At 34.7% G+C, this 24,997-nt stretch overlaps 5 protein-coding genes across 7 annotated transcripts; 2 read left to right on the top strand and 3 right to left on the bottom strand.

Moving 5' to 3' along the window:
• The first annotated feature begins 121 nt into the window (after nt 1–121).
• Nucleotides 122–2,176, top strand: LOC143188228 (uncharacterized). The gene is made up of 4 exons (XM_076392369.1): nt 122–445; nt 1,468–1,611; nt 1,729–1,860; nt 1,950–2,176. The coding sequence occupies exons 1-4, from the start codon at nt 397–399 to the stop codon at nt 2,012–2,014; spliced, it is 390 nt and encodes a 129-aa protein (XP_076248484.1). The 5' UTR covers nt 122–396; the 3' UTR covers nt 2,015–2,176.
• A 124-nt stretch (nt 2,177–2,300) lies between these two features.
• On the bottom strand, nt 2,301–8,971 carry Unr (cold shock domain-containing Unr). Its single transcript, XM_076392357.1, has 11 exons — nt 8,909–8,971; nt 6,500–7,792; nt 6,247–6,426; nt 5,985–6,175; nt 5,704–5,914; nt 5,392–5,621; nt 5,057–5,318; nt 4,751–4,987; nt 4,476–4,681; nt 3,821–4,405; nt 2,301–3,733 (listed from the first exon to the last, which is right to left on the bottom strand). Exons 2-11 carry the CDS (start codon nt 6,893–6,895, stop codon nt 3,565–3,567), a joined length of 2,667 nt encoding a protein of 888 aa, XP_076248472.1. The 5' UTR covers nt 6,896–7,792; nt 8,909–8,971; the 3' UTR covers nt 2,301–3,564.
• Nucleotides 8,972–9,385: 414 nt separating this feature from the next.
• Nucleotides 9,386–11,361, bottom strand: LOC143187588 (ataxin-3 homolog). Its single transcript, XM_076391819.1, has 5 exons — nt 11,201–11,361; nt 10,957–11,121; nt 10,577–10,713; nt 10,263–10,417; nt 9,386–10,198 (listed from the first exon to the last, which is right to left on the bottom strand). The coding sequence occupies exons 1-5, from the start codon at nt 11,222–11,224 to the stop codon at nt 9,540–9,542; spliced, it is 1,140 nt and encodes a 379-aa protein (XP_076247934.1). The 5' UTR covers nt 11,225–11,361; the 3' UTR covers nt 9,386–9,539.
• A 372-nt stretch (nt 11,362–11,733) lies between these two features.
• Srpk (SR splicing factor protein kinase) lies at nt 11,734–18,786 on the top strand. 2 transcript variants are annotated; one of them, XM_076391807.1, is made up of 6 exons: nt 11,734–12,864; nt 13,666–13,879; nt 13,965–14,280; nt 14,405–14,983; nt 15,051–15,345; nt 15,434–18,786. In XM_076391807.1, the coding sequence occupies exons 1-6, from the start codon at nt 12,611–12,613 to the stop codon at nt 15,723–15,725; spliced, it is 1,950 nt and encodes a 649-aa protein (XP_076247922.1). In that variant the 5' UTR covers nt 11,734–12,610; the 3' UTR covers nt 15,726–18,786. The 2 variants fall into 2 exon arrangements, with proteins under 2 accessions (XP_076247922.1, XP_076247924.1); XM_076391809.1 differs by having other exon boundaries at nt 11,735–12,864; nt 13,684–13,879.
• Nucleotides 18,787–20,885: 2,099 nt separating this feature from the next.
• Nucleotides 20,886–24,863, bottom strand: Nhe1 (Na[+]/H[+] hydrogen exchanger 1). Of its 2 annotated transcripts, none has more exons than XM_076391801.1 (5): nt 23,361–24,863; nt 23,125–23,294; nt 22,694–23,065; nt 22,287–22,618; nt 20,886–21,812 (listed from the first exon to the last, which is right to left on the bottom strand). In XM_076391801.1, the coding sequence occupies exons 1-5, from the start codon at nt 24,670–24,672 to the stop codon at nt 21,788–21,790; spliced, it is 2,211 nt and encodes a 736-aa protein (XP_076247916.1). In that variant the 5' UTR covers nt 24,673–24,863; the 3' UTR covers nt 20,886–21,787. The 2 variants fall into 2 exon arrangements, with proteins under 2 accessions (XP_076247916.1, XP_076247912.1); XM_076391797.1 differs by having other exon boundaries at nt 22,276–22,618.
• Nucleotides 24,864–24,997: the final 134 nt, after the last annotated feature.

The raw sequence follows: 24,997 nt of genomic DNA on the forward strand, positions 1-24,997 counted from the left end.
AAAATTTTGCCCAACGCTGCTCCAAAGTCTGATTACCACCCCACGCATGGTTTCTTAGGCTGGTGAGATCCTAGCTAAGAGCGTTAGTCTGTATTTAGTTAATAGTCATCGAGGAGCAGCCGCCTCCAGCTAGCCAGAGTCAACAGTTCAGTTCGGTCAGCGCGTTCGGCGAGTATCGTTCCTCGTGAACGCGAAGAGCACCGATATTATCCTCGCGCGATAATCGTGTGTAAGAAGAACCCCTTTCGAACGGGCGACCTTTGACCCTATAGAGTTCAGACAAAAGCCTACCCACAGGCGCGCCGACCAACGACCTACGTTTTCGAAATCCTCTGCAGTTGGACTATCGTAATCAAAACTTTTCATCTACACTTTGTGACTTTCCTTAGGCCCATCATGCTATCGAGGCTGGTGCTACTGATATTTCTGCTATTTGTAACTATAGGTATGAAAATGATTTTTGTTTCTCAAACTTATGGAAAAACGCTGTAGTTTATGAAATAAAATATTGTATATTGTAATAAAAAGTCACGTAACATTATATTTTTGTTACATAGTATATCGTGGATAAATAGTGGAGAAGGTTTGAATTATTATTATAATTACTGTGATGAAAATTTACGCGGCCTTTTATTGTAATTATGGAAATTTTCTGAAAATTTGCTGCTATTATTAGTTTGAGGTGGAAATATAAGTTGAATGTTCCCTTGAAAGAAACGTCTCGGTTCATTCACCGACTAGTCAGATAAAGCCTCACGATAATGAAGTGTACTTTCGATGATGCGCGTCGCTCGTCTCTTCTGTAATTCTACCTCGCGAAATGTTGTTTATAATCAATGATTATTATACTAATCTGTACATAAATAAGATAAAGGGTATTTGTTACTAACTAGAGTAAATGATTTGTATCGGGAAAGCAATTAACCCACGCAGACAAACTTTTATCTAATTAAATATTTATCAATTTAGGTAAGTGGGAAGTGCAATGGACACATCCGGTACAAATAGCTCGTAATTTATCTCTTTAGGGTAAATAAATTGCAGATATGTTCACTGCACAATATGTCTTTATATATCTTGAAATCGCTATAAAAAATTCAATATTTTAATTTTTATTTTAAAATACTTATCGAATATACGTCGAATTTTGTCACAAAATAATGATTGATTTTTGCAGTTAATGCTTGTAGACGCCTTTTATTTTGTCATTTGTTTTTACTAAGTTTCAATGACTTTGCGTAGCGTCTTGTTTATCGTGAGAAGTAGAATAATATTATTCTCTTATAGTGTTGTCGTTTTATTTATTTCCAAAAAAAAATTGGAACACTTTTTCAACTTAAACAATATTAAAATATTACGAAAATATAAGAAAAAAGGTTCAAAAATACATTCTGTTTCTTCGAATTTTCTTATAATTAATTATGTCACATCGCTGTATTTATTCTTAGAAATATTATTTCATTTTAGAAATAATCACAATATCAGAGGCTTGCGACTTGGATCAAATGCAATATGGATGTCGTATTCATAATGCACAATGCAGCTGCGGTTATGGTTGCTCTTCTGAGTACAGATATAGCAATAACGACGACTGTAAAGAAGCACTAAAAGGTACTTACCCTTATCCATCTTCGTTTACCTAATCAAGATTCAACTTCAATTTGTTGTACACTTTCTGCACAGTAGAGTGTCCAATGTTTATCGTCACTGTATTAACCATTTGTCCAGGTAAACGTAGCGATATATGCTACAGATTAAAGCCTTGCTTGAACGGAGGATCGTGCCTGCAGATATCTTCAGATCCTGGATTTAAATGTCGTTGCGAAGGAACAGGCTATTATGGACCAAACTGCGACAAACGTTAGTAAACAATGCCATCGACGCAAGATACCTATTTTTACGACTTCGTAGTTTCATATTTGTCTACCTTAAACTTTTTCCTTTTACAGCTTGCCCAAGACTGAACTATTTACGTCTTAGAGGACCGTTCCCCTACGAATGCGTTATAATTTAGTTTTTTTTGTGTTTAACCTTTTGTACTTTCATCAATTCGAAATCAAATATATCTAATATATTAAATACAAAACATAAACACGTTCGTAACAATTTTCACATCTTTGTACATACATAAGAAATATATTGTATATATCGTAATAGTGTTGTTGATGATTACACAACAGTTTTTACAAATAATCGTGATTAAAGTATATCGCGGACTACTAAAAATAATATTCATTGAAAAAACACAGTTTAAAAGCTTGAGTAATTGTGTATATACATTTTGAAATATATGGAAGAAATACATTTCATATTTTTATTGTTTATTCATCAATAATTTTACAATATGTATGCACATGATGTGTTGGATCCATGGGTTCTCAGACGAACGCTTAGTTTGTATCGTGCCTGTGTTATGCACTTTATTATTTTACTCCTTTCACCTATATTTCTACATAATGCCACGTGTACCTCGCTTGCTGTTTCTGATGGCAAAACTTATAAAATGCGCTTTCCTTTATTTTTCACATAAGTACTTTTTGTATTTTTTTTCATTTTTTTTTTTTTTTTTTTTGTTGTATTATATACCGACTGAATTCGTAATACTAGTTTGATTTTACAACACGAGACTGCATCAGGAACTTAACGAAATGTATATATATTTATATATTATATATTATCTAGGACAAACAATTGGCCAGTTGTAACTTTTTTTACAAATTCATAGACATATTCTTCAACAAAGTGACACATTACAATAATTCATATAATAAAACGCATGTCTTTGCTTCTTCCACTATAAAATTCTTTAAATTCACAAATTTCAGCGAGTGATACGAATGCATTTACTCCTTTTGATTGTATGGCCAATTAAATATTTATACATACACATGATGTTTTGCATGTGACTTCGTCTTTATCTATTGTACATTTTAACTGATTGTAGTGTACATTATAGGTAAAACAAATATTCTAAAGAAAATAATATAAATAAAGATTGTATCAACATGTACGTATATTTTTATAAAGACAGACGGGACATTATCTTTGAACATTACAAACAGGCAGGTTGTCAACGACACGTTAACTTATTTTCCAATCTATACAGCTGTGGTTACAATGAATCGATTGGAAAAAAATGTTTGTCAAATTTTTATTGAAAACTATAGTAATTAAAAGTATCAATAATACTCCGTAACTATTGTTTGCAACCATTCCAAAATCCACTATACGCTTTTTCAAACGAAACGAGATTTTCAACTGATTATGTTTCAGATAAATTAGGTACTTCGGACAAACTGCCTTTCTAATTATTTTTTTTTCATATTTCGTATGATGATAAAATGACTCGTTGTTTTTTTTTATTTTATATTCTTCTTTTCCTCAACAAGATCATAATCCAATTGATCGATTATAATCAATATTATTATTGTTGTCACATTAGTCTCAATTTGGCAAATGTTTACGATCATGCTTATAATAATAATCTCGGTATCGAAGTGTATGGACTAAAAACAAGTAATGTAGATTACAATTTGGATAAGCAGTAACCGTTTCGATACGACGTCATTCTTCGATGGCACCAGGGGTATGCTGGGTTCTTTCCTGACTAAATCCTCGCGTGCCGTCTGGCCCCCTTGGTTGTCTAACTAATGTTAATTTAGGACCTGTGTCTTCCATAGATGTAGTACGTAATCGACTGATCAAACGTTCAGGTCGTTGTTGAGCTACATCGCTATACGAATAAACGAAACAAAATATATCGTTTAATACAATCAATAAACAGCAAACAGCAAAAAGATATATGTAGCTTTTAGTTTACCTTAGCCGTGTTACATTACATGCAGACGATTTACCAGTGCGTTGATTTGTAATCAAGACAAATTCAACCTGGTCTCCTGGCTGAAGTATCGCATGATCCCGTACTTCGCTCATGTGGAAGAATAATTTCTTACCCTCGTCGATCTCGTAAGCGAGAAAACCAAAAGGACCTTTCACCGCGTCTACCGTCGCTCTTCTCTTTTTTCTAACTGCTACGATGTTACAAGCATGACCCGCTGAGTCCACCTGCAGTTGTACAGGATCGCCAGCTTGTAACAGCTCGCGTTTGTTAACGAGTCCCATGATTCTGAACTCGTATTCCGGTGTTTCTTCGTCTTCACTGGTAGCATTTATCTTGATCAAACCAGCATACTCTGCCTGGTCGGGATTCGCACTTCGTAAGGGTCTTATGACCGTTCCATCGAGCACTTCACTAACAGGTGTTGGCCTAGGAATGCTTCCACGAGGTACCAATTTCACGTAATCCGCGGCTACACAACCACCGTTACCTCTACCACTTCCGGAGCTGATTGTACACTCGATATCAGCTCCCACTTCCAATGCACTAACATCTCCTTTCAAATTACTGGAGGAAAAGTACACATTACAAAGTTAGGTTAACCGAATTTGTAGTAATTATAGAACGAGATATTTACCTGAAGTGAAAAAATATTTCTTTATCATGATTTACAGTCTCAATAAAACCAAATCCATCTTTAAGAGCAGCAATGAAGCCTTGACAAACCTGACCATTTATTTTCTTATTTCCATTCGGAGTCTTCTCGCCGGAAGGATTTATTAAAGATATGTCAACAGCAACGAGTTCTTTATTTCGTTTCACTTGACAGATACTAAATTGAACCTGGAATTTTTGAAAATTAAGGATATGTATTCTCACGATTTTTGTCTGTACAGAAAAAGGCTAGTATACCTTATCGCCTAATCTCGGAATATTCTTGGGATCGCAATCTTTGCTGAAGAAAATGACGCTTTTTTGTTGATTCTCTGTCATATATCCAATAAGACCAGGCTCGATGCCGTTCACACCCTGGATTATAGTACCTAATACATTTTTCTCGATAATTGTTTCAAACTGAACTGTACCAGCTGGCAAGTGTTTTAATCTAATTGCACTTTGTCGGTTATTCGAAAATGATGAGGAAGGATCCTATTAAGAAAATAATTAATTAAAATATCTTTCAGACTAAAATAGACTTTTTAAGAATAGTATCCTTACTTGAATCACTGTAAATTCAACTTCATCTCCAACACTAATTTCTCTGTCGACATCAAGGACCTCATTGAAGTGAAAGAAAAGACGCGCGTCCCGATCTACGCAACGAATAAAGCCAAATCCATCTTTGAGTGCAGCAATAATACCTTGTTCTCGTCTTTCACCGGACACAGTAAAAGATTCAGGTAATAACATTATTTCGGTAGCTCTCTTTAATTGATCTCTAGTATCTGTAGCAATACGAAATTGGACCCAGTCCCCATGTCTGAACAAAAATATATTCATTAATTAATCATTGCTTCAATTGAAGAGAAACACAATAATTTATGGACATATACCTGAGAGTAAAATCTCCCTTTTGGTCTTTGTCGCCAAAAGGAATTTCAACTTCAGAATGATCTGTATCTCTGTAACGAATTCTCCCGGGTAATGGATCGTTTTGATGACGAGCAGCAGTGCCTCGTTCCAAAGGCTTTAATACTTGTCCTTTTACTACTTCGTTGCTGACTTCTTCAAAAATTATTGAACCAGGCGGTAGTTTAGTAATATTACAGGCTACCTCTTTTCCCTATAAAAGGAAAATTTTAGTTATAATTCGTCTGTACATTCAACAATCAAAAAGACCTTTTATATAAAATACGTATCCTCACATTTCGAGTTTGTATTATAAATTCAACATCATCTCCTAGTCTAAGTTCTTCTTTCATAGACTTAGCTTCGCTAAAGTGGAAGAAAATCTCTTTAACTACATCAGCACGCTCAATGAAGCCAAAATTTTCTTTCATCGAGCACACTACTCCACGATAACGAACTGGATGCGCTGGGTTTTCCAATCTCACGTGACACGCGCCCAAATTTCCACTGCAATTGATTTCAAGTTCATATATCAATTTATTTTAATATGATTTATGAAGAATAATGTACTACCTACCGTTGGTTAGTAGCAATTTGAAATGACACTCTATCACCTGTGCGCAAAGTAACATTTCCTTCGACATCATCTTTCGTATATGGCAAAAAAAAACATTCCCCTCGATTTTCGTAACTGATACGTCCTTGTGAATCACCACTTGCATGTAATTCTGTTGTTACATTTCCAGTAACTCGTTCTTCACTTAGCACCTATTTACAAAATATTTGTTTCTTGACTCGTTTGCAATTTTAAACATTAAGTCGAATTGTATTATACTAACCACTTCGGGAGAAATCTTGCTAACTGTACTAGCAATAGGTTTTCCTGTTCGTCGATCGTAAGTCATTTCAAATTCAACTGGATCTCCAATTTTTAAGTGTTCTATATTACCACTAAATTGGCTGAAATGAAAGAACAACCTTGCTTGTCTTTCACAGCACTGTATAAATCCATAAGAATGCTAAAAAAAATAAAAAAATTAGAATCTTTACATGTATACACTAAAATTACAAGTATAATGATAAGATTTTTACCAATAATTTTTCAATTATTCCTGTTTCTCGCGTTCCTTGATTTGCAGTTTGTTCCTGGTAAGTAGAATTATTTGTTGCTGGTTCTTCAGTATAACCAGCGTTTCCTTCCATTCCTGTAAATGTTCCAAAAGGAAATCTAGTGACTTCATTGCGTGATGACTGGGTACTGGTATAACTTGTGTAATGCATAGCATTCTTCCCATTTCCAGGAGGTGAATCTGTCATATAGTGATCACCGCTATAGTTGGTACCATTTCGATAGATATTATTTGCTGGTTGATGTGATCCCTTTATAACTTTGGGACTTGGTATTGCCATAGACTTGTAATCAAGTATTGCAGGGTCAGAGTTCATGATTGGCGGCTGGAACGTTTTCCACTGAGGATTGTTGGACATTGTCTTGAATTTGCGCAATTTTAAATGTAATCTTTATGTATAAGTTTTCCTCTTTTCTTGAAACAATTACTTAATTTCTTTTATGTTCACTTCCGTTTCACCACAATATATATATACTTATATTTAGAAATTTTTAGTCTTTTCAATTATTTAAGTGTTAACATAGATATCACAGAACGGTTCTTGGTACCTTATATCTTTGTTCGCTATTATAATGTTACAAGAACTTAATACAGAGGAAGAGAGGCTCTTTAAAATGCTGCAGAAATGCAGACTCCTTTGTGACCAAGAAGTGGAAGGAAGGTTTCGAACGTATCTCAACGTTTGTCATAAATTATTTATCAGAGAGTACCTGGGCAACTCTGTGCGATATTGGCACTCTTTAAATACAGATACACGTGTGTTTTGTTTTTTCTTAATCAAGAGCAGCACAATCTCAGCCGCAATCACAATCACGGTCACTTTATGGCTCACCTAACTCTTTCTCACAAAGCTTGTGTACACAATATACAAATGAACAATATAGTTAATGTTGATTTACGAATTAATACAAGTACAAAATTCTTAGCACATCATAGACCATTGATACTTTCCACATATGTATGCACGAGTGTTATAACAACCGTTTGATATTTACTCAATTTAGCATACACTAGAGAATAACCGTGTTCCTTTTTTTAAACAGCAGTCATCCTTTATAAAAGGCATAAATCAAAAAACATAGGAGATTTAAAGGATAAATGTTGACTTGAAAATCCTCAGATGTCTTCAATGCGTGCTGAGTGTGATTGTGTTGTTCCAATATTTCTATAGTGGCGTTTCTTTCTTCAGCATTTAATTGTGAAATTTACAGTGAGCCTTGGTTTCAAAAATGTCCTAAACTAACAATTACACAAGCTGAAATGAAAAAGTAGAACATTTACTCCATTCATACATCTAAATCCTTATATATAAATACATATATATGTATAATTATAACAATTACGAGCTTTGTTATACAAAGATTTTAAACCACTAAATTGTTTAACTTAAATAAATACAGCAAAGAAATATTGCAAAAGTTAATTAGTTTTTTTAAAACTATTTTAATATAATTCTACTTTTAATTAACAAGCTGGCTTTAACAATGTTATTGCATTTCAAAAATATTTATTCAATTTTAATACGAAATCTCTTAAAACTTTGTAAAATATAATGTCATCCATAGGAAATCTATATACAACTTATGCATGCTGTGAATTTCACATAACAAGCTATATCCCAATTAAGCTAAGTAAGGAATAAATTTTTACCACTGTTACTGCCCCATTTGTACATATAGGTTATTTATACATTTTTTGTTCCTCATTGATGGGAATATTTAGATATATATAGTGTTCCATAATAAATTTATTATATTACATCTGTAATCCCAGATATGGGATAAACAAGATATTCTCAATAATTAACTGCCACTTTGACATTGACTTTTTGTAGTCCAACTGGTCCTGTTTTTTAATGCCTCCCTCAACTTATTTTCCCAAATTTCGCTCTCATATCATATCACATTAATCGACGTCGTGCGAACGATCAAGGCATCATTATCGTTTACCATTTAAATCGTAATTCTTATACATTGCTATAAGTAGGATACAATACTCGGGACACCCACATGAAAATGTTTGAAATATATGGAGCGATATAAGCAGCGCGAGTTCCTTCGCGAACAACCGAGCATACGCTGTTCAATGTAATATGTTTATAAGCGATTTTAAATTCGAAACGACGAATGTATACTCCCCTGGGGTGAATTCAAAACAAAAATCTGAAAACTCATACGTTCTCGCCAGTTACGAGATTCTAATTTTTTTATGAGGTCGCTCGTTTCTTTGAATACCATTAAAAAATGATTCGTGTTCCCGGTAATAATGGATTATGAATACGATCGTCGGGAAGTGAACGATCGTGTAGACGGTTAATGTTTCGACACAAAGCTCGCAATCGAATAGCTTTAGAAAGTTTTATAAAACTCACCACGACACAGCACAGCACTGACGACATGCCGCCATGTTGAATGTCAACATTCAGCATTCACATACAAAACAGGAGCAACCGCAGAGTGACTACAGTTAAAATCTCTGTTCATAGTCATTTGATAAAAATAAAACAGGAATACTTCTTCCTTCCCTTATTACCGTACTCAAACATGTGTTCAATTTGCAAACAGCGCCTGACGGTGGTTAAAAATGTTTGTTTGACATTAAATTCGAAAATATGGGAAAAGATTAAAAAAGCGTGTTTTCAACACAACGTTTTTTTAGTTACATACGAAAGAAAAGTACGGTCCAATGATATCGTATTATGATAACGATACGATATGTTTGAAAAATGTTCGTGTTTAATGTTTTTTAAAGAATATTAAGGAGGAAAGATATTCGTTAAGCAAAATTACAAATAAAATACGTAGATTGCTTTAACGAAGTCATTGATTCAATAAGTCGAGAATTTTAACATATAGAGATCCTTTATTTATACATTTATCTTTTCTTTTATCTTTATCGTTAGTATACAAAGTAACTAATTATTTATAATTTACAAAGCAAATTTGTTTTAATAATAATAGTGATAATAATATTAATAATATTAAAAAAAGATATTGCGCGTATTAAGTATTCAGTTTTTGGGATGTCTCTGTACTCGACGGTCGTGTGTAGATACCGAAATGACTCAATCGACGCCAACGCAAATCTTCTGGATCTGGTGTCGGTGGAGCTGTGATACATTCTAAACTGAGTTGAAGGGCTTTTCTTAAATCATCGTCTTCGTCTGTGTCATCCGCTACATTTGTCGTGTGAGTCGTTTTATTATCGTTATGAAGGTCCAATCGCAATTTGAGAGATTCGTCTATATCGTCTTTTTTGTTATTTTCTAAACTTAATTGTACTGCTCTTTGCAGCTCTGTATTTCCATCGTCGTTTTCTTTCCTTCCTTCAACCTTTATGGGAATTATTCTTTCTCGCGGCTTATTTGTCGCTGTTTCGTCTTTAGCTGACGATTCCTTAATGCACGTAGGGGATACTTTATTATTTAAATTTGTGGATACTGCTGTTCTTGATGACGTAGAAGCAGATGGCACCTTGACTTCTCCTAAAGCAAGTGCAGCTTTTAGAAGTTCATCTTCTTCCTTTGTGCCCAAACGATATCCTTTTGCTTCGGATTTTGAAGCCACTCTTGCTTTTGATGCAACAACTACTGGATTCTTCATTAGAATATCTTCTGCAGGGCATTGAGGGAGTGTACCAATAACAATAAAAATAGAATAACCTATAATAAAAATGTGCAATTACGTATTTGTAATTTCATGTTTTCTTACATACATGTTATTTACCTTCTTGCAATAATTGGGCTAGATACATTGCAAGATAAGTGTCCGATATAAGCTGTGGCCCATTTAACATTGAATTCAAATTGAACCACTGTTTTCCAATTTTTCTAATGGTAAACCAATGACCTTTATAGTTACAAATATATGCTTTCATCTGTCTGAAAATAACAACTCTTATTGTATATTTAAATCAGAATTTAATGAAATATTATATGAAATATGATGAGGATTTCAATTCTAATTCTACTTAGTACTGATATGTAAACATTTTTCAGTATATTTAAAATGAAGAAATGAAGGAATAAATAATAACCTACGAAGGATCATTTTGTGCCATCAAAGCTGCTGGTTCTGTACTATTATATGGGATTAGTTCTAATTCCCAAACTTTTAATGCACTGCTTATAACTTGAACTGAGAAATATCCACTGTCATCCATGTTGCCTGATGGTTGCTACAATATAATTAATTCCCTTTACGATGTATAACATTATTAGCCCACATTAATACACAAGACAATATAAACTTTCACAGTTAATGCATTTGCTGCCGCATCTGTTTACACAACATTCATAAGAATACTATGTTGTGACCTATACATACATAGTAACAGATATGTTAAAAACTTGTAATAACTATAATCAAGTAATATACAGCAACAAAACATTACAAATATTTGCAGTATACAGATAATCACCTCTAAAAAAAGCTTATAATCCTCACTGTCAACACCAGATTCTGCCATTCTCTTTCTTTCCTCCTCATCCATCTGGCGACCAATATCAGCAAGATCTACTGCAGTAAAATATGGCCCTTGTAAAAGCGCGTTCAAACAATGTTGCGCGCATAAATATCCCTCTTGCTAAAACAAATTTTTCCGTAAGATACGACACTTGTAAAACGACCGTTAGACTTTCCCTTTGACACCCATTGTCATTTACCTTCTCATGAAATATGGTTTCCATTTTACAAGCAGTTTTTTAACGTGGATCACAAAAGACAGAGACATTCAATAAGTATTAACGAAATTATTGTACGTCGAACAATCTCAAACGATTTCTCCGATCAAACGTCACCCATAAAAATATTTTTTGGTTATAACCAAGAGTACGTAATATATAGAGAAAAATATTAGATACACGGTAGTGTCACCTTTCAACAAATTTTGGAATTAAAGCAGGATGAGTGAACTGCGCAGTTGGAAACGCAATAACAAAATGTTGAAATAATAAACGATACGTGATAGATATTTTACTTTGAAAGAAGAGGCACTTTTATTCCCGCGATAAATGTAAGTATTTCTGTTTACTGGTTAAATTCTATTACATGCAACGTAAATTAACTTTGATTAAAATGCAACCATAATTTTAAGTTCAGTACATACATCATAGCAGCTCATGCGCACTGAAAATTAGGACCCAAAAAACGTCTCGAGTTTCCCTTCTATAATCCTACTCTATGACCATAGAAACTACAGAATTTACTAGTCACCAAAATCACTAGATTCCCTCTGAAATTCTTGTTCCACGGTCTGTTCTATTTACCTTCCTAAGTTGAAATTTTCAACCTAAAAATTTATCTTCTCACAGAAGACCCATCAACAGAAGCTCTACTATAACCTATACAAAATAATCCACCCACAAGACTCCCTAAAAAAACAATATTCAAAAACCCCATGCTAGGAATCTAATTACCAAAATTACTAGACCAAGCACCCCGCATCACATAAAAAAAAAAAAGAAAGAAACACAGCAAATATAGCCGCTGATCAGCGACAAGGATCGAAAACTACAAAATCGTTGCTCAAGGGCTTTGGCCGAGTTTGAGCCCCGTCTGCTACCACGGCACAGAAAAGGACAGCGAGCATCCGATAGCGAGAGTAACCAACGAAGGAAGTCCGAAGGAAAGTGGGAAATCGCGAGTGTACCGGAAAGGGAAGAGGAGCTGATGTCCCTCGGCGGCGTATTGTCAGCGTAACGTGCTGGCCATACTCCATCCGCTGGCCCGACTCGAGGAGGACGACGTCGGCTAGGATAGCCTCGAAACGGCACGACACCTGCTTCGCTCGAAAACGAGGGGCTGAGGACACGGTGTGACGGCGGGGGCGGCCATACTCAAACAATCGCCGAGCGAAGTGCGCGGCACAGCGGAGAAATGAGACGACAATAAAAAAAAATTCGCGTTACGCTCGGTTCGCAGACGACTCGGGGAGCTCGAAGCGCGAGGGGTGCGAGTGGTTCCGTTTCGGTACGAAAAACGGACGAGTACACGGGAAGGAGGTGATAAACGGGTGGATCGCGTAAGAGGCGAGAGGAAAGCGGGACGAACGAGTCGAAGCGCAGGGAACGGGTATGAGCGCGAAGATGGACGTGAACAGGCGGGTCCTGGCGATCCAGGCGAAGAAGAAGAGGCACAAGCCGAGCAAGCGGAAAGGGAAGGGTAATTCTCAGGGTGATTCCGAGACGTCGGGTGCCCAGTGCTCGAAGACGGCCGCGGCGCGGCAGGGTGCAGGATCGTATTTCTATCAGGACAGTTCGGCACGGAAACCGTACTTCTATCAGGACAGTTCGGCACGAAGACCGTACTCGAGCGACAATGGAAACAGGTATACGGTCTATTTTCTAACGTGTCATTCCGATTCCTCCTCTTACGATCCCTTCTCGCTGACAGTCCCTAGTTTCAGTGGTTCTTGTCGGCTCGACGTGCCTCGGTATCGAACTTTCTCTGGGCCTCTTTCGTGAAGTTTCGTTACAAACGTTGGCCAGGGAATAGTTTAGGGAAGAATGAGGAACGTTGAGGAAACGTGGCTCTAGGCTGGCTCGTTTTCGATGAGAATTCGTGTATTTACGAGAGGTCGCGATCTCCGCGAGACCGAGTCAGACTGGGTACAAATAGTGGAGTCTGGTGGATATAAACAGATTATGAAACACTGGGGATATTTGGTGATAACTTTTTTGAAAGATAAGGAGGCGAAATTTTGAGAATGAGGTCTGGAATTCTTACGTTTTTTCTTTGTGGACACTTGCAATGAGAGACAAGAATCTTATATGTGTATTTCTTTTAGAAATAATAGTTGTTTTGTCTAGGAACTCAATGTTGTTAATAACATTGAAAGTATTGCTATGTTTCTTTTAATTGCAGTGTTACATGAAGCATTGATTAAGAGTAAATGATCTTGGTTTTGAGTTTTTTAAGTTTAAGATTGCAAAAATTCAGAAAAGCAAATGTTCTCAATGTTTCAGTGTTGGTTTACTTGTAGCTCCTGCCTTGAGCATAGTTTCTTGTTCCTCAATAATAGTTCTAGCTTCTTTTCACAAGACACATAAATTTTAAATAATATTCTTTGTCTTCTTGATATTTGATTCGTGTCTTTCCCTTCCTTTCGTTTTTAAACTGAAACTTATAGATTGGAACCATGCCATAGCTCAAGTAATGAAACGATAGAAGATGATGATGAGGTATACAGTAGTGAGGATGAAGAGCAAGAGGAAAGCAGTGATTACTGCAAAGGAGGATATCATCCTGTCAAAATAGGGGATTTATTTCAGAATCGTTATCATGTGACACGTAAACTTGGCTGGGGTCATTTTTCCACAGTATGGCTCTGTTGGGATCTTCAGGTATGAGATGCAAACTAGCATTGTATTTGGGAATTATTAAATTCATGAATTAAACTAGGGTATATCTTGAAATATTATTTTATAGGACAAACGATTTGTGGCACTGAAAGTGGTAAAATCTGCATCCCATTTTACTGAAACTGCATTGGATGAAATTAAATTATTAAAAGATGTGCGCGACACAGATCCCAGTGATCCTAAACGCAATAAAACCGTCCAATTGCTCAATGATTTCAAGATCAGTGGCATTAATGGTCTGCATGTTTGCATGGTGTTTGAAGTGCTTGGGCATAATCTTCTTAAATTGATCATCAAATCTAACTATAGAGGAATTCCAAGAAACAATGTTAAACGTATCATCAGACAAGTTCTGGAAGGTCTTGATTATCTTCACAATAAATGTAAGAACATTTTAGAAACTAATTCCTAGTTATACCACATTTATAGTTACACACAAATATAGAGGACAATGTTAAAAAACAAAATTAGAATTAAATTATTATTATAGAATATTTTTCTTTTCAGGTAAAATTATTCATACAGACATCAAACCCGAAAACGTTCTCGTTTGTGTTGACGAAACTTACATACGGAAGTTAGCATGTGAAGCTACTGAATTGCATTCTCTTGGAATGAAATTACCAGTATCGCTAATTTCAGCTGCACCAAAGGAATTTCAAGAATCCGCTCCTAATAGTAAGATGTCAAAGAATAAGAAGAAAAAGCTTAAAAAGAAAGCTAAACGTCAGAATGAACTATTGAAAAAACAAATGGAACAAATTGAAGAACTTGAAGAGCAAAATAAGCTTGCAAATAGCACAAGAGAAAATGGGGAATTGGAAACGAATAGTCCAGATCAAGACATAAATACAGAAAGTATAGAGGATAATACTGAAAGTAAAGGTTCACCTGATACCTCAGAACCATCTGCATCTTCACTGCACATAAATGGTGTGGATAGTCTGGCAGGTGGAGAAAAAGTGGAGAATCAATTACCTCAGCAATCTGAAAAAATGGACAATGCAAACTTATGTGATGTAGAAAAAAGTTGTGGTGAAGGTGTGTTACCTCCTGATCATGAAGATGCAGATGAATGTAGCGAAGGTAAAACGCTTAGGAAGTAGCATTTGCATGTATAATTAATTGGGTTAAAAATGTATTTCTTTTCCAGGTTGTAATTTACATCCACCTGAAAGTAAGCAATTAAAACGAGCCTCTGTAGCTCCCTTAGATCCTGCCATTGTAGAATGTGATGTGGAAGTAAAAATAGCAGATCTTGGTAATGCTTGTTGGGTCCACAAAAAATTCACAGATGATATTCAAACTCGTCAATATAGAGCACTAGAAGTGCTACTAAGATCAGGGTATGATACCTCCGCAGATATATGGTCCACTGCCTGCATGGCATTTGAATTAGCAACTGGTGACTATTTATTTGAACCACACAGTGGTAAAGATTATTGCAGGTAAAGCTACCATTTTTTCTTTGTATCATCATTTTTTAGTGACTGTGTGACATTAATTCTGCAAAAATGAATTTGCTTTTTGTTACAGGGATGAGGATCACTTAGCACACATTATTGAACTACTTGGAGATATACCAAAACACATAGCTCTTTCTGGCAAAAACTCAAAAATATACTTTAATAAGAAAGGCGAATTGAAACACATTACTGGATTAAAACCTTGGGGACTGTTTGAGGTGCTTATAGAAAAATACGATTGGTCACCAAGAGAAGCGCGCGAGTTTGAAGAGTTCCTAATTCCGATGCTCGAGTTTGACCCGAGTATGCGAGTTACAGCAGCAGAGTGCCTGAAACATCCGTGGCTCCAAATCAAAAAGTGATCGTGTTTTTTTATCGTTTTTTCTTTAAATTCTTTAAACTCCGAATTTCTACCACCCTGATGTAATCATAAGTCGAGAGTGTAACAAGGATCAATAACATGGAGATGTCAGGTTCTTTCATATTATGTATACAATATTTTATTTCCATATAACGAAGTGCATTGTTATTAAAAACGCACATGATAAGATTATTTAATATTTAATATGCATAAATAAATTGTAATATATGTATGTATTGTTATAGAATGCAAAATTATTACAAACGTAAAATTTTATAATTCAGAAAAGTTTTCTCATTTGATAATTTGACAATTGCGCGTACGGATTATTATAATCTTAGTTGACAAAGAAATAATTCCAAATTCACATCGTCGAAGAAGAAAGAGCTTGCTACATTCCACCAAAATTCCATATGCAATTGGGTACGCTTCTGATTGTAACACTCTCGACAGTGGCTGCCTATTTGTGTATTTATAAATTTGTTAAATCATGTTTTTCATTTAGTAATGATATCTTAAATTAAAATTTCGTAGTACTTTATTATTTTACACGATCATCGTTGTACTCTCCTTTGTACTTGTCACTTAATTTATCAAGAAATATCCCAAGAGTCGTGGGACCTACTCATAATGTACTTTAGAAAAAGGCAGGCCCAATATTATGCTGCAATGAACATGAAAACCTTCATCAACATATTCGTTTTGCATTACATCAATTAATCGAAATTTGTTCATAGCAGGTTTCTTCACTGTGATCTCCCTTGTGCTTAATTAATATTCAGGAAAATATAATAATCATCATTATTATCATTATCTTGATACTAATTGAAAAAAATACTCATTACGCATACGCCGGAACGTGTGTCTAAGGAACTGAATTTTTGTACAAATTTAATGAATGCAGAAACATGTATATTGTTAGTATGATTAAGAGTTGGCCGCCAGATTCTTGGTGAAACAGCTAATATGATATCGATACACTTCGAAATAAGACAGTGCATATTTCATTCTATTGATCAGGAAAAAGCCAAAACACTTTACTGATTTAAAAATAAAAAAAAAATAAAAAAACATTTGTAAGAAAATTATTGCATACTGAATTTTGTTCTGTATATCGATCGCGGAGATACATACACTGTCTGATTTCGAACGATGAGCGAGGTATTGATTGTGGCACACATTTTCATTTAATTTGTTATAAATTTCTTTATATTGCTAAGGTATATATCATATACATAATGTACAATTAGAAGAAAGAAGACAAGTTTCTACATCGTGACTGATTCTACGGTGAACATAAAATAATCTTGATACAGGATATAAAGGATGTATGATGTTAAGTCATATTCAACTTTCTTTACTTCGAGCTGTTGACTGATTATTAAGCTCTCTGCCGGTAAATTGTCTTCTATTTTATAAAAAAAGAAAGCGAAACAGTACGTTCACTGGATATTCGACACGACAAACATATTTGTCTCGTTGAATTCTGTCTCATGCTTCCAAACGAATATCCTGTTTCGCTTCTCGTGCCAGTTTAAGATCGTTTCATTGAAGAACTATGAATCAACCAAAAGCATTTTATGTAAAACAGGTGGAGGCGCATCCGAAAAGGACATTTTTAAACAGCGTTTTATTGAAGAAACAATTCAATGGGTAAAAGAGGGAAAACAATCACCTAAAACGAAGCAAACCCATTTTACATGCTTTAAATTCGATTCAAATTCAATCGTGTTAAAAAAAACTGTATTTCATATTTTTAACACGATCAGAGGATCGCTAGTTATCTCGCGAAGAAAATTTAACATCATGGTTCACAAAACGCCATGAATAATAGCGAAAGTGCCTCTTCTACCCAAATTACAATTAATCAAACGCAAACACGCAAGACTATGCCCTACGAATTTAAACGATTTCATTTCTGTTTCTCGAACTACGCTCTCTGTTAATTCTTCCTCTGTGACCATGCGACCCCACCGTAATTACGACCTCGGAACTAAAGACAGCAATCGTGTTGAATTTGTACAGTACGAAACAGAAGTTATAATCGTATATATACATATATATATATGTATATGTATATATATACATATACCGGTATTGTTTTATGAAACACAGTAAATGAAATCCGGAGTCGAGAGAAGTGCTGCAATACAAGGACATGAAACACCACGAGGAAGACCGCCTTTAGATGTCTCGAGCTTTTCTGCCTGGCCGTCCTTATCGCTGATTAATTGCCCATCATCGATGCGATGCTGCGTCAACAATAAGTTTACGCTTCAGCGAAGAACGTACAATACAACATATTGTCGAACAACGACGGGTGACGACGCACCGTGGCAAACGGTATCTTCCAATCGTACAACGATCGTGTTGCACAAGGAACAAAAACAGTCGGTTTCTTCACCAACGTTCCACGGATTTCAAAGGCGCAGTGGTTTCGACGCGTAACCGGACATTACGATTATACGACCGCTATACAGTGAATCGAATAAGTATTTGTACACCTAGTTGGCACGTGGTAACGTTACACAGAGAAATATTGGTAGTTTCTACTTCGTTTAATAGATTTTTGTGGTACAAGATGATGTTTCCATTTGGAGAATCCAATACTGTACTAGAAGACAATTTCGCGTGATGATAATTTATCGGTTATCGTTTACTGTACAGCATTGAGTGTTTTAAGCGAGATCAGCTTTATATGGAAGGTTCTATTAAATGATATGGTTTCTATTAATATCCTAGGGTACTTGTCTCTATTTCTGGTATTATTTATAAAAAGAGAAGTTTTATACATGAATTGAGAAAGTAGTCTTTTTATTTAAGTTTATTTCTTATAAACACTTTATTGACAAGTACTCTGTTTCCTATGTAACATTATTACACGCGAAGTAGCTGTGTGAATACTTTCTCGAGTCGCTATATAAATATATATATACATAATATACATAGAATAAACCGAACGACAATTTAACGTAGGTGTGAATCGCTGCTTGGCGTTAGGATAGTTAAGATGAAAAATTAACAAACAATATTAACAGTAAAGGAAAATGTGTATAGCTTGATGTACGAAAGTTCCCTTCAACCCTGCCCTTCGCCACCCCCCACACTGTCTCTTATATACAGAAAAAAAAAGTTGTATTAGTATTACGTTGAAATCTGAAGACTCGGTATACGTCGTTTTCTTTCTCAATGATGTAAAAGCTGTTGACTTTCATATGTATTAGAGGTATAAAGATCGATGGAGAGTTGTCGACACTAAGACAAGACATGGCTTGTATAGGGACCCAAATTCGATACTCTTCCAGAGATTTATGTTCCAATCGGTAGGTCTGATTATGCGCCATGCGAACGTGCGACGAAATGACTGAGCAGTTTGCACGGTATTGTTTAAAGCATGGTGAATAAGCGTCAGCGCTTCTCTCTTTAATCTAATCTCGTTGAAGCCAGAACGTTTTGATTTGAGAAAGTGTCGCCTATCGAAATTGGATGGAGGGTGAAAGATCCAATTATTGTCACGTTAAGGACTGACTCTTGATATTGCATAGCTTTCTTTTTTATTTATGAACCAAAGACATACATTTTTTTTGCTATTTCTGCTTAGTAACTTGGTAGCTATTATTGTCTTCCATAACATTTCAATTGTTCAAAAAATTATATTAGCAGCGTTAAACATTACTATTATATATTTTTCCTTCTCTTTCATAGCCTTTTGCAAGATCCATTTGCAATTTGAACCAAAATATCTTGACGTAACAATAATTGAATCTTTTATCCTAGAAACTGACCACGCTCTTGAGAACAAAAATACAAATTATTGGTACCAAGAGAACACACACACAAAAAGAATAAAAAAGAACATTTTTGTAATACTGCAAGATTGAAGAATAAGAGTCGATTGAGAGAAAAGAGATCTGACGTTGGCGAAAACAAAAAAAAAAATTCAAATGAACACCAAGTTATTATGTAAGGCCATGGCGTGTGTAGGATATACGTCAATGAGATACTGTAAATATTGAAAAGTAATTGGGGGGTTTTACATGTTTTTAGGTCGGATTGTACGCATTGTACTTTGATAAGTTAGGCAAAACGCTCGAGAAATCGTTCCATAGGATTGTACGAGACGTAATTGTAATGATCGTTGTTAGAATCCATTGGAACCTTTCTGCATTAAATCGATAAAATCGAGGTATAATATTGTAATCTTACTGATTGGTACATATAGTCATACTGGTCGTAGCCTTATAGGATCATTTAACTCTGCATGCTTAGCTGATTGCTCGATGTTGTACATATAAGCATGTACCATGTACGGAGCATTAATATGAATATAATTATCGATGAAAAGCGCATATAGATGCCCGCGATACGTGATGATCATTTTTAGAACTTTATTGAACGGTAGTTAAATGCGCAAATAATGTTCGAGCAGAGGATATGTATAACTATTAACTGACTGGAGCATCGAAGAATGAAAAGACAAAGCGTGTTCCCCCCCCCCCATGCTTTTAGACAATAGTTGATTATCAGACTCAAGAGTTATGATAACGATTTGATGTTGGCTAAATAGGATTTGAATTGCGATCTTTCAGACAGAATATAGAGACTAAGAGGAAGAACTAAAAGGAGAAAGAATGCAGTCCTTGTAAAAATAATTGTACAAACTTTGCGCATCGTCGAACTTTCTCGGATGGACTTTGATCGCGTCGAATCCTTGCATCGAATAAAAATTCTATTAAATCGTTATGTATATATATTTCTTAGGTTTCACATGTTTTTGTATTTATGTAAAGAACGTAATAACGCAGTTACTTTTTACTGTATACTTCTACACCATTGCATTTTATATTCTCACGATTGAAAAGAAATAGAGGTAGGAAGAGAGGGAATCAGCTATGATGAATGCATTAAGAGAGTTTGCAAGGGACTGTATGATGAACGTGTCTCGTGCTCCAGTCATCTGATATACGACCAGATAAGGCGTAAAAAGAAAATGTAGGACATTAATAAAGTAGCGATAACGAGTCGAACGAATTAAACGGATTTGATATTTAGACGCTGCCTCCGTTATGTGCCCTGCCGCAAAAAAGTAAGATAACAGACCCATGTACCCACCTCCCAAGATCGATATATGATAACAGAAATAAATTCACATTAAAATAAAACCAGTGGTACTTCTTTTCATTATTTTCACGAACATAAGGAAAAAATCTTTATTTCCTTTAACTGTTTAGTGTATAAACTATCTCACTCTTATTGTCTATGTGTGTATCATCTATTATTTCAGAGATTTAGTAAAGTGCTTGCTGCTATTAAATAAAATTCTTTTTTTAAGAATTTAATCTTTGATGATATAATAATAAAATACATCCAGATGAAAATACACCTTTTGCGTTAGAGGAATTCAAATACAGTAATTAAATACATATATAAAATGTAATATACAAATGTAAAACAAATGCTAATGGCTTTGCTAATAGGATATCTACAAATATAGGCTGTCATAAAATAAGTAGGTACTAATTGTAAGATTAATAACAGGGATAAAATTAAATTTGTATCACATATTTTGAAATTTAATGTTACGTGTACGTAATATTTTTATGAATTTATATTTCCTAATATTAAAGTTTTAGTGCCATATAAATCTATTAATTTATACAAACGCTTCGTGATATGCAACGTAATCAGCATGCAGTTTACTGTACATAACTCTTTTTTGTTTTTGTGCAGAAATTTAATCACATTTTACACGTCTCTCCATTCCATACTAACTAAATGAAAATCATCTAAATTGTATTGTAGTTCTTGAAGTATACATTTAATACTTCCATGTATTTTATCTAATGTATAAGTCAACAACAGAAATAAACACAGTATCTTTCAATGATGAGATTAATTCTGTTACTACCTTACTGAATAAATGTAGGAACTTGTTATTTGTACACAAGTCCAGCAATAATAATACCATATCAAATTTAACCGCATAATATTTGTACATAACGTGTGTTTAAGTAAAATAATACTTTTAAGCGATGGAACCCATTATCTACATAAATCCGACTATCAATCGGACCAATCCTCGTCCTCTCTGTAAACCAATTGCAAATTTATTAATTATTTAAAATCCTACTGGATACCAAATACAGCCCCTCACCAACAATAAGCCCTGAGAGCAAAGCAAATGTTTTTACCAAATGATTCCAGTTAAGAGATTCTCTGCGATCACACAATAATCACAAGCTATTTGCCAAAGCCAAACGATCACTATTTTCCATTAAAAAATGTGTTAATCCACACCTTAAATATTCTCTTACTATTATATAAAATACTGATTCGATTTCACGTAAATTACGAGACATAAATAAACTCTATACTTTAAAAACAAAGATTGAAAATACTGCATAGTGAAGAATTTAAAATATTGCAGTTACAAAAAATACTTCTTTTAAATTATAGTTGACATTATCAGTAAATGTTTACGTATATACATTTTAATGTAAGCACAGCATTGATAGCACACTTAACACACCACACAGCAATAAATTATATACTTAATATAGACCCGTGACTTGGACGTCCTTTATTTTGTTTGCCGCGGATTTTATTCCCATTCTCCCCAGATAAATTTATATTTAATTGTGCTGTCGATGCAGTAGTTACTTCATCGTCGGATTCCATAGGACTGATTCGAATTGCTTGATACCACTGATTTGTTAGATCCGTCATTTGAGATTTACAATCTTTCAGTTCTTGCTGGGTGAACCTTCTCGTGAAAAATGGAATAAAGAATTTTAGATCCCACCTTGCGAAACCGCGAATTCGAGACTGGAGGAAAGATACTTCAATTTCTTCTTCTGTAAGCTCTGATAGATGTTCAGAATCTATCGTTTGTCCCTGAGGTGAAAATATAACTCATAAATATATATTTATCTTAAAAATACATAATAAACTATATGTATATAAACATACCCATTCTCTGGTTTTACTCAGTGAAACCTCTTTATCTTTTCTCTTCCTTCTACTGTTATTCTTTTGTTTCTTTTCTGCTCTCATAAACTTTAACAGTGGCATTGTGGAACCACCAAATATTAACGTTGTAAATAACACAATAATTAACGTAGTTGTAATAATCACATGTCGCGTTTCATCGCTAAAATCTAAGTGAAGCGACAAAGCATACGAGATTGCGCCACGCAAGCCACTGAACCACATTATGAACATCATTTTTCTAGTTATTTGATGCTCTCGAAAACGATTAACGAGGAGAGCCAGAGGGAAAATGTTTGCAGCTCTACCAATGAGGCACAGAATTATGGACCATATAACTAAGGCTGGTTCAACCTACAAGTTAAGAATTATTTTAGATTTTTAAATAAATACAGTATTTAGTTAATATTTACCCTGTGTCTAAAACTGAACAAGGCAAGTCCCAAATATGCAAACACGCAAGTTTCAGCAATGAATGCCAAAGTTCTCATAGTTTGCTGCATTGTAATTTGTGTAACAGTTGATAAATTGAAATGTGTGTAATGAGACATTACAATTCCATTAAACAAAATTGCCATAATACCTGAAACAACCCTGGTTTATTTATCTATAATAGAATAATGTTAAGCTTAAGTGTTCATAATCTTACCAGACAGTTGTATGCCTTCTGCCAGAACATATGGTGCATAAGTAAACACCAACATAAGACCAAATTCAAGAGAAGGATTTTTCCTGAGGTCTACATGTTTAAGTAACAATGCACTTATCAGAGCAAAGACAACTCCAATGCCAGCAGAGGCAAAGAACATAAGACAAAATCTATTTAATCCAAGAATAATGGCTTCACTAGTAGTTGAAGCATTGTTTGATTCCAACACAGATGTAGTCAATACAATGGAAATAGCATCATTTAGAATGGATTCCCCAAAAACTAACATATTTAATACTGGATCTACCTCTAAGGCATGAAATATAGCTACAGTAGCAACAGGATCTACTGCTGATATTAATGATCCAAATGCAAAACTCTCAACAAAACTAAGTTTATATGCTACCTGAGCTAGCCCTAATAAATAAATTCCAGCCCCGATAACAAATGCAGATATTGCTGTACCAAATATAGCAAACACTAGAATACTGCCAATATTTTGGAAAAAATTTCCTTTATGCAAGTTGTATCCTGATTCAAATATAATAGGTGGAAGGAGTACGAGAAAGAAAGCAGTTGGAGAAAAGGCTTCCTCTTTCCTCCAATTAGCTATGTTTTGATGGGACATAAGATTTATAATCATACCAATAGCTCCTCCCAGAAAAACGATCACTACTGATTCTGGTAGATATTTGAAGTTTGTTTGTAACATTAGATGTATAAGTAAGATGCCTAATGCTAAGACACAGAGAACAAAAAATATAGACATAGAACTGTTATGTTCTTCTTCTGCAGATCCCTTGTCAGGTAATACTGGTTCTGCTGGTACAATAGTTGTAGTACTCGTATTCGTTGCATTGTTTATATCTGTACTTTGCGATGGAGTTGTAAAATCTAGTACAATACTTCCATTCTTATCGGTAACAGTATTTATAGGTGCTGTTACAACTTTCTCTGTCGTTTGATTGTTAGTTAATAATGAAACTTCATGTTCAGATCGAATTGTAGTTATGGATGTACTCTCAGTTTTAATATCATTCACTATTAGATTTGGTACGGTACTGCTCAGTTTTAAATTACTGTTATTAGAGTTTTCAGAGACATATAATTCTACCGAAGGATTGGTGGTGACATGTGTCTGTGTATCAACTTGTAACGTGATACTCTTATTATCAAGCGTGACATTTTCATGTCCGAGGTTAGGTGTTTCTTGCGAGCACGATGCTATGATACACGCACCAAAAACAAAAGCTATCGTAAATATGGTGCATCTTCTCCGTTGGAGTTTATTACTACATGGATACAAATTCATTTTTAAAAATATTTTTACATTATCACGTCGCACTTAAAAAAGCAGTCCACTCTTTTTCAACATTGGAATATGACAGAGCTCAGCTGATCACATAGCACATTTCGATATCTCGTTATGTATTGCGTCAGCAACGTAACACGTGTTTCAATATGAAAAGTGGTTATTCTGTTTCGGTTATATCCGACAACTTTATTATTAAACTTGTAATAACATAGAATTATTAAAATATATAAATAGAAAAGTAGACACTAAATGATGAAGAACTACAAAATATAAAAATATATATAAATAAATTTTGGTTTTGGAAAAAAAAATTGTACTACAA

Source organism: Calliopsis andreniformis, chromosome 2 (assembly GCF_051401765.1).
Source record: "Calliopsis andreniformis isolate RMS-2024a chromosome 2, iyCalAndr_principal, whole genome shotgun sequence".
NCBI classification, from domain to species: Eukaryota; Metazoa; Arthropoda; class Insecta; order Hymenoptera; family Andrenidae; genus Calliopsis; species Calliopsis andreniformis.

Coding starts and splice junctions, on each gene's coding strand:
- LOC143188228 (XM_076392369.1), top strand. CDS start 397: ATGCTATCGAGGCTGGTGCTACTGATATTTCTGCTATTTGTAACTATA. Junction 446..1,467: donor TCTGCTATTTGTAACTATAG/GTATGAAAATGA, acceptor ATTTCATTTTAG/AAATAATCACAATATCAGAG. Junction 1,861..1,949: donor TGGACCAAACTGCGACAAAC/GTTAGTAAACAA, acceptor TTCCTTTTACAG/CTTGCCCAAGACTGAACTAT.
- Unr (XM_076392357.1), bottom strand. CDS start 6,895: ATGTCCAACAATCCTCAGTGGAAAACGTTCCAGCCGCCAATCATGAAC. Junction 4,682..4,750: donor TTCCGAGATTAGGCGATAAG/GTATACTAGCCT, acceptor CAAAAATTCCAG/GTTCAATTTAGTATCTGTCA. Junction 3,734..3,820: donor TGTAATGTAACACGGCTAAG/GTAAACTAAAAG, acceptor TTATTCGTATAG/CGATGTAGCTCAACAACGAC.
- LOC143187588 (XM_076391819.1), bottom strand. CDS start 11,224: ATGGAAACCATATTTCATGAGAAG. Junction 11,122..11,200: donor AAACCATATTTCATGAGAAG/GTAAATGACAAT, acceptor AATTTGTTTTAG/CAAGAGGGATATTTATGCGC. Junction 10,714..10,956: donor ATTATAAGCTTTTTTTAGAG/GTGATTATCTGT, acceptor ATTATATTGTAG/CAACCATCAGGCAACATGGA.
- Srpk (XM_076391807.1), top strand. CDS start 12,611: ATGAGCGCGAAGATGGACGTGAACAGGCGGGTCCTGGCGATCCAGGCG. Junction 13,880..13,964: donor GGCTCTGTTGGGATCTTCAG/GTATGAGATGCA, acceptor ATTATTTTATAG/GACAAACGATTTGTGGCACT. Junction 14,984..15,050: donor TGCAGATGAATGTAGCGAAG/GTAAAACGCTTA, acceptor TTTCTTTTCCAG/GTTGTAATTTACATCCACCT.
- Nhe1 (XM_076391797.1), bottom strand. CDS start 24,672: ATGAATTTGTATCCATGTAGTAATAAACTCCAACGGAGAAGATGCACC. Junction 23,295..23,360: donor AGAAGGCATACAACTGTCTG/GTAAGATTATGA, acceptor GGGTTGTTTCAG/GTATTATGGCAATTTTGTTT. Junction 23,066..23,124: donor TGTTCAGTTTTAGACACAGG/GTAAATATTAAC, acceptor CTTAACTTGTAG/GTTGAACCAGCCTTAGTTAT.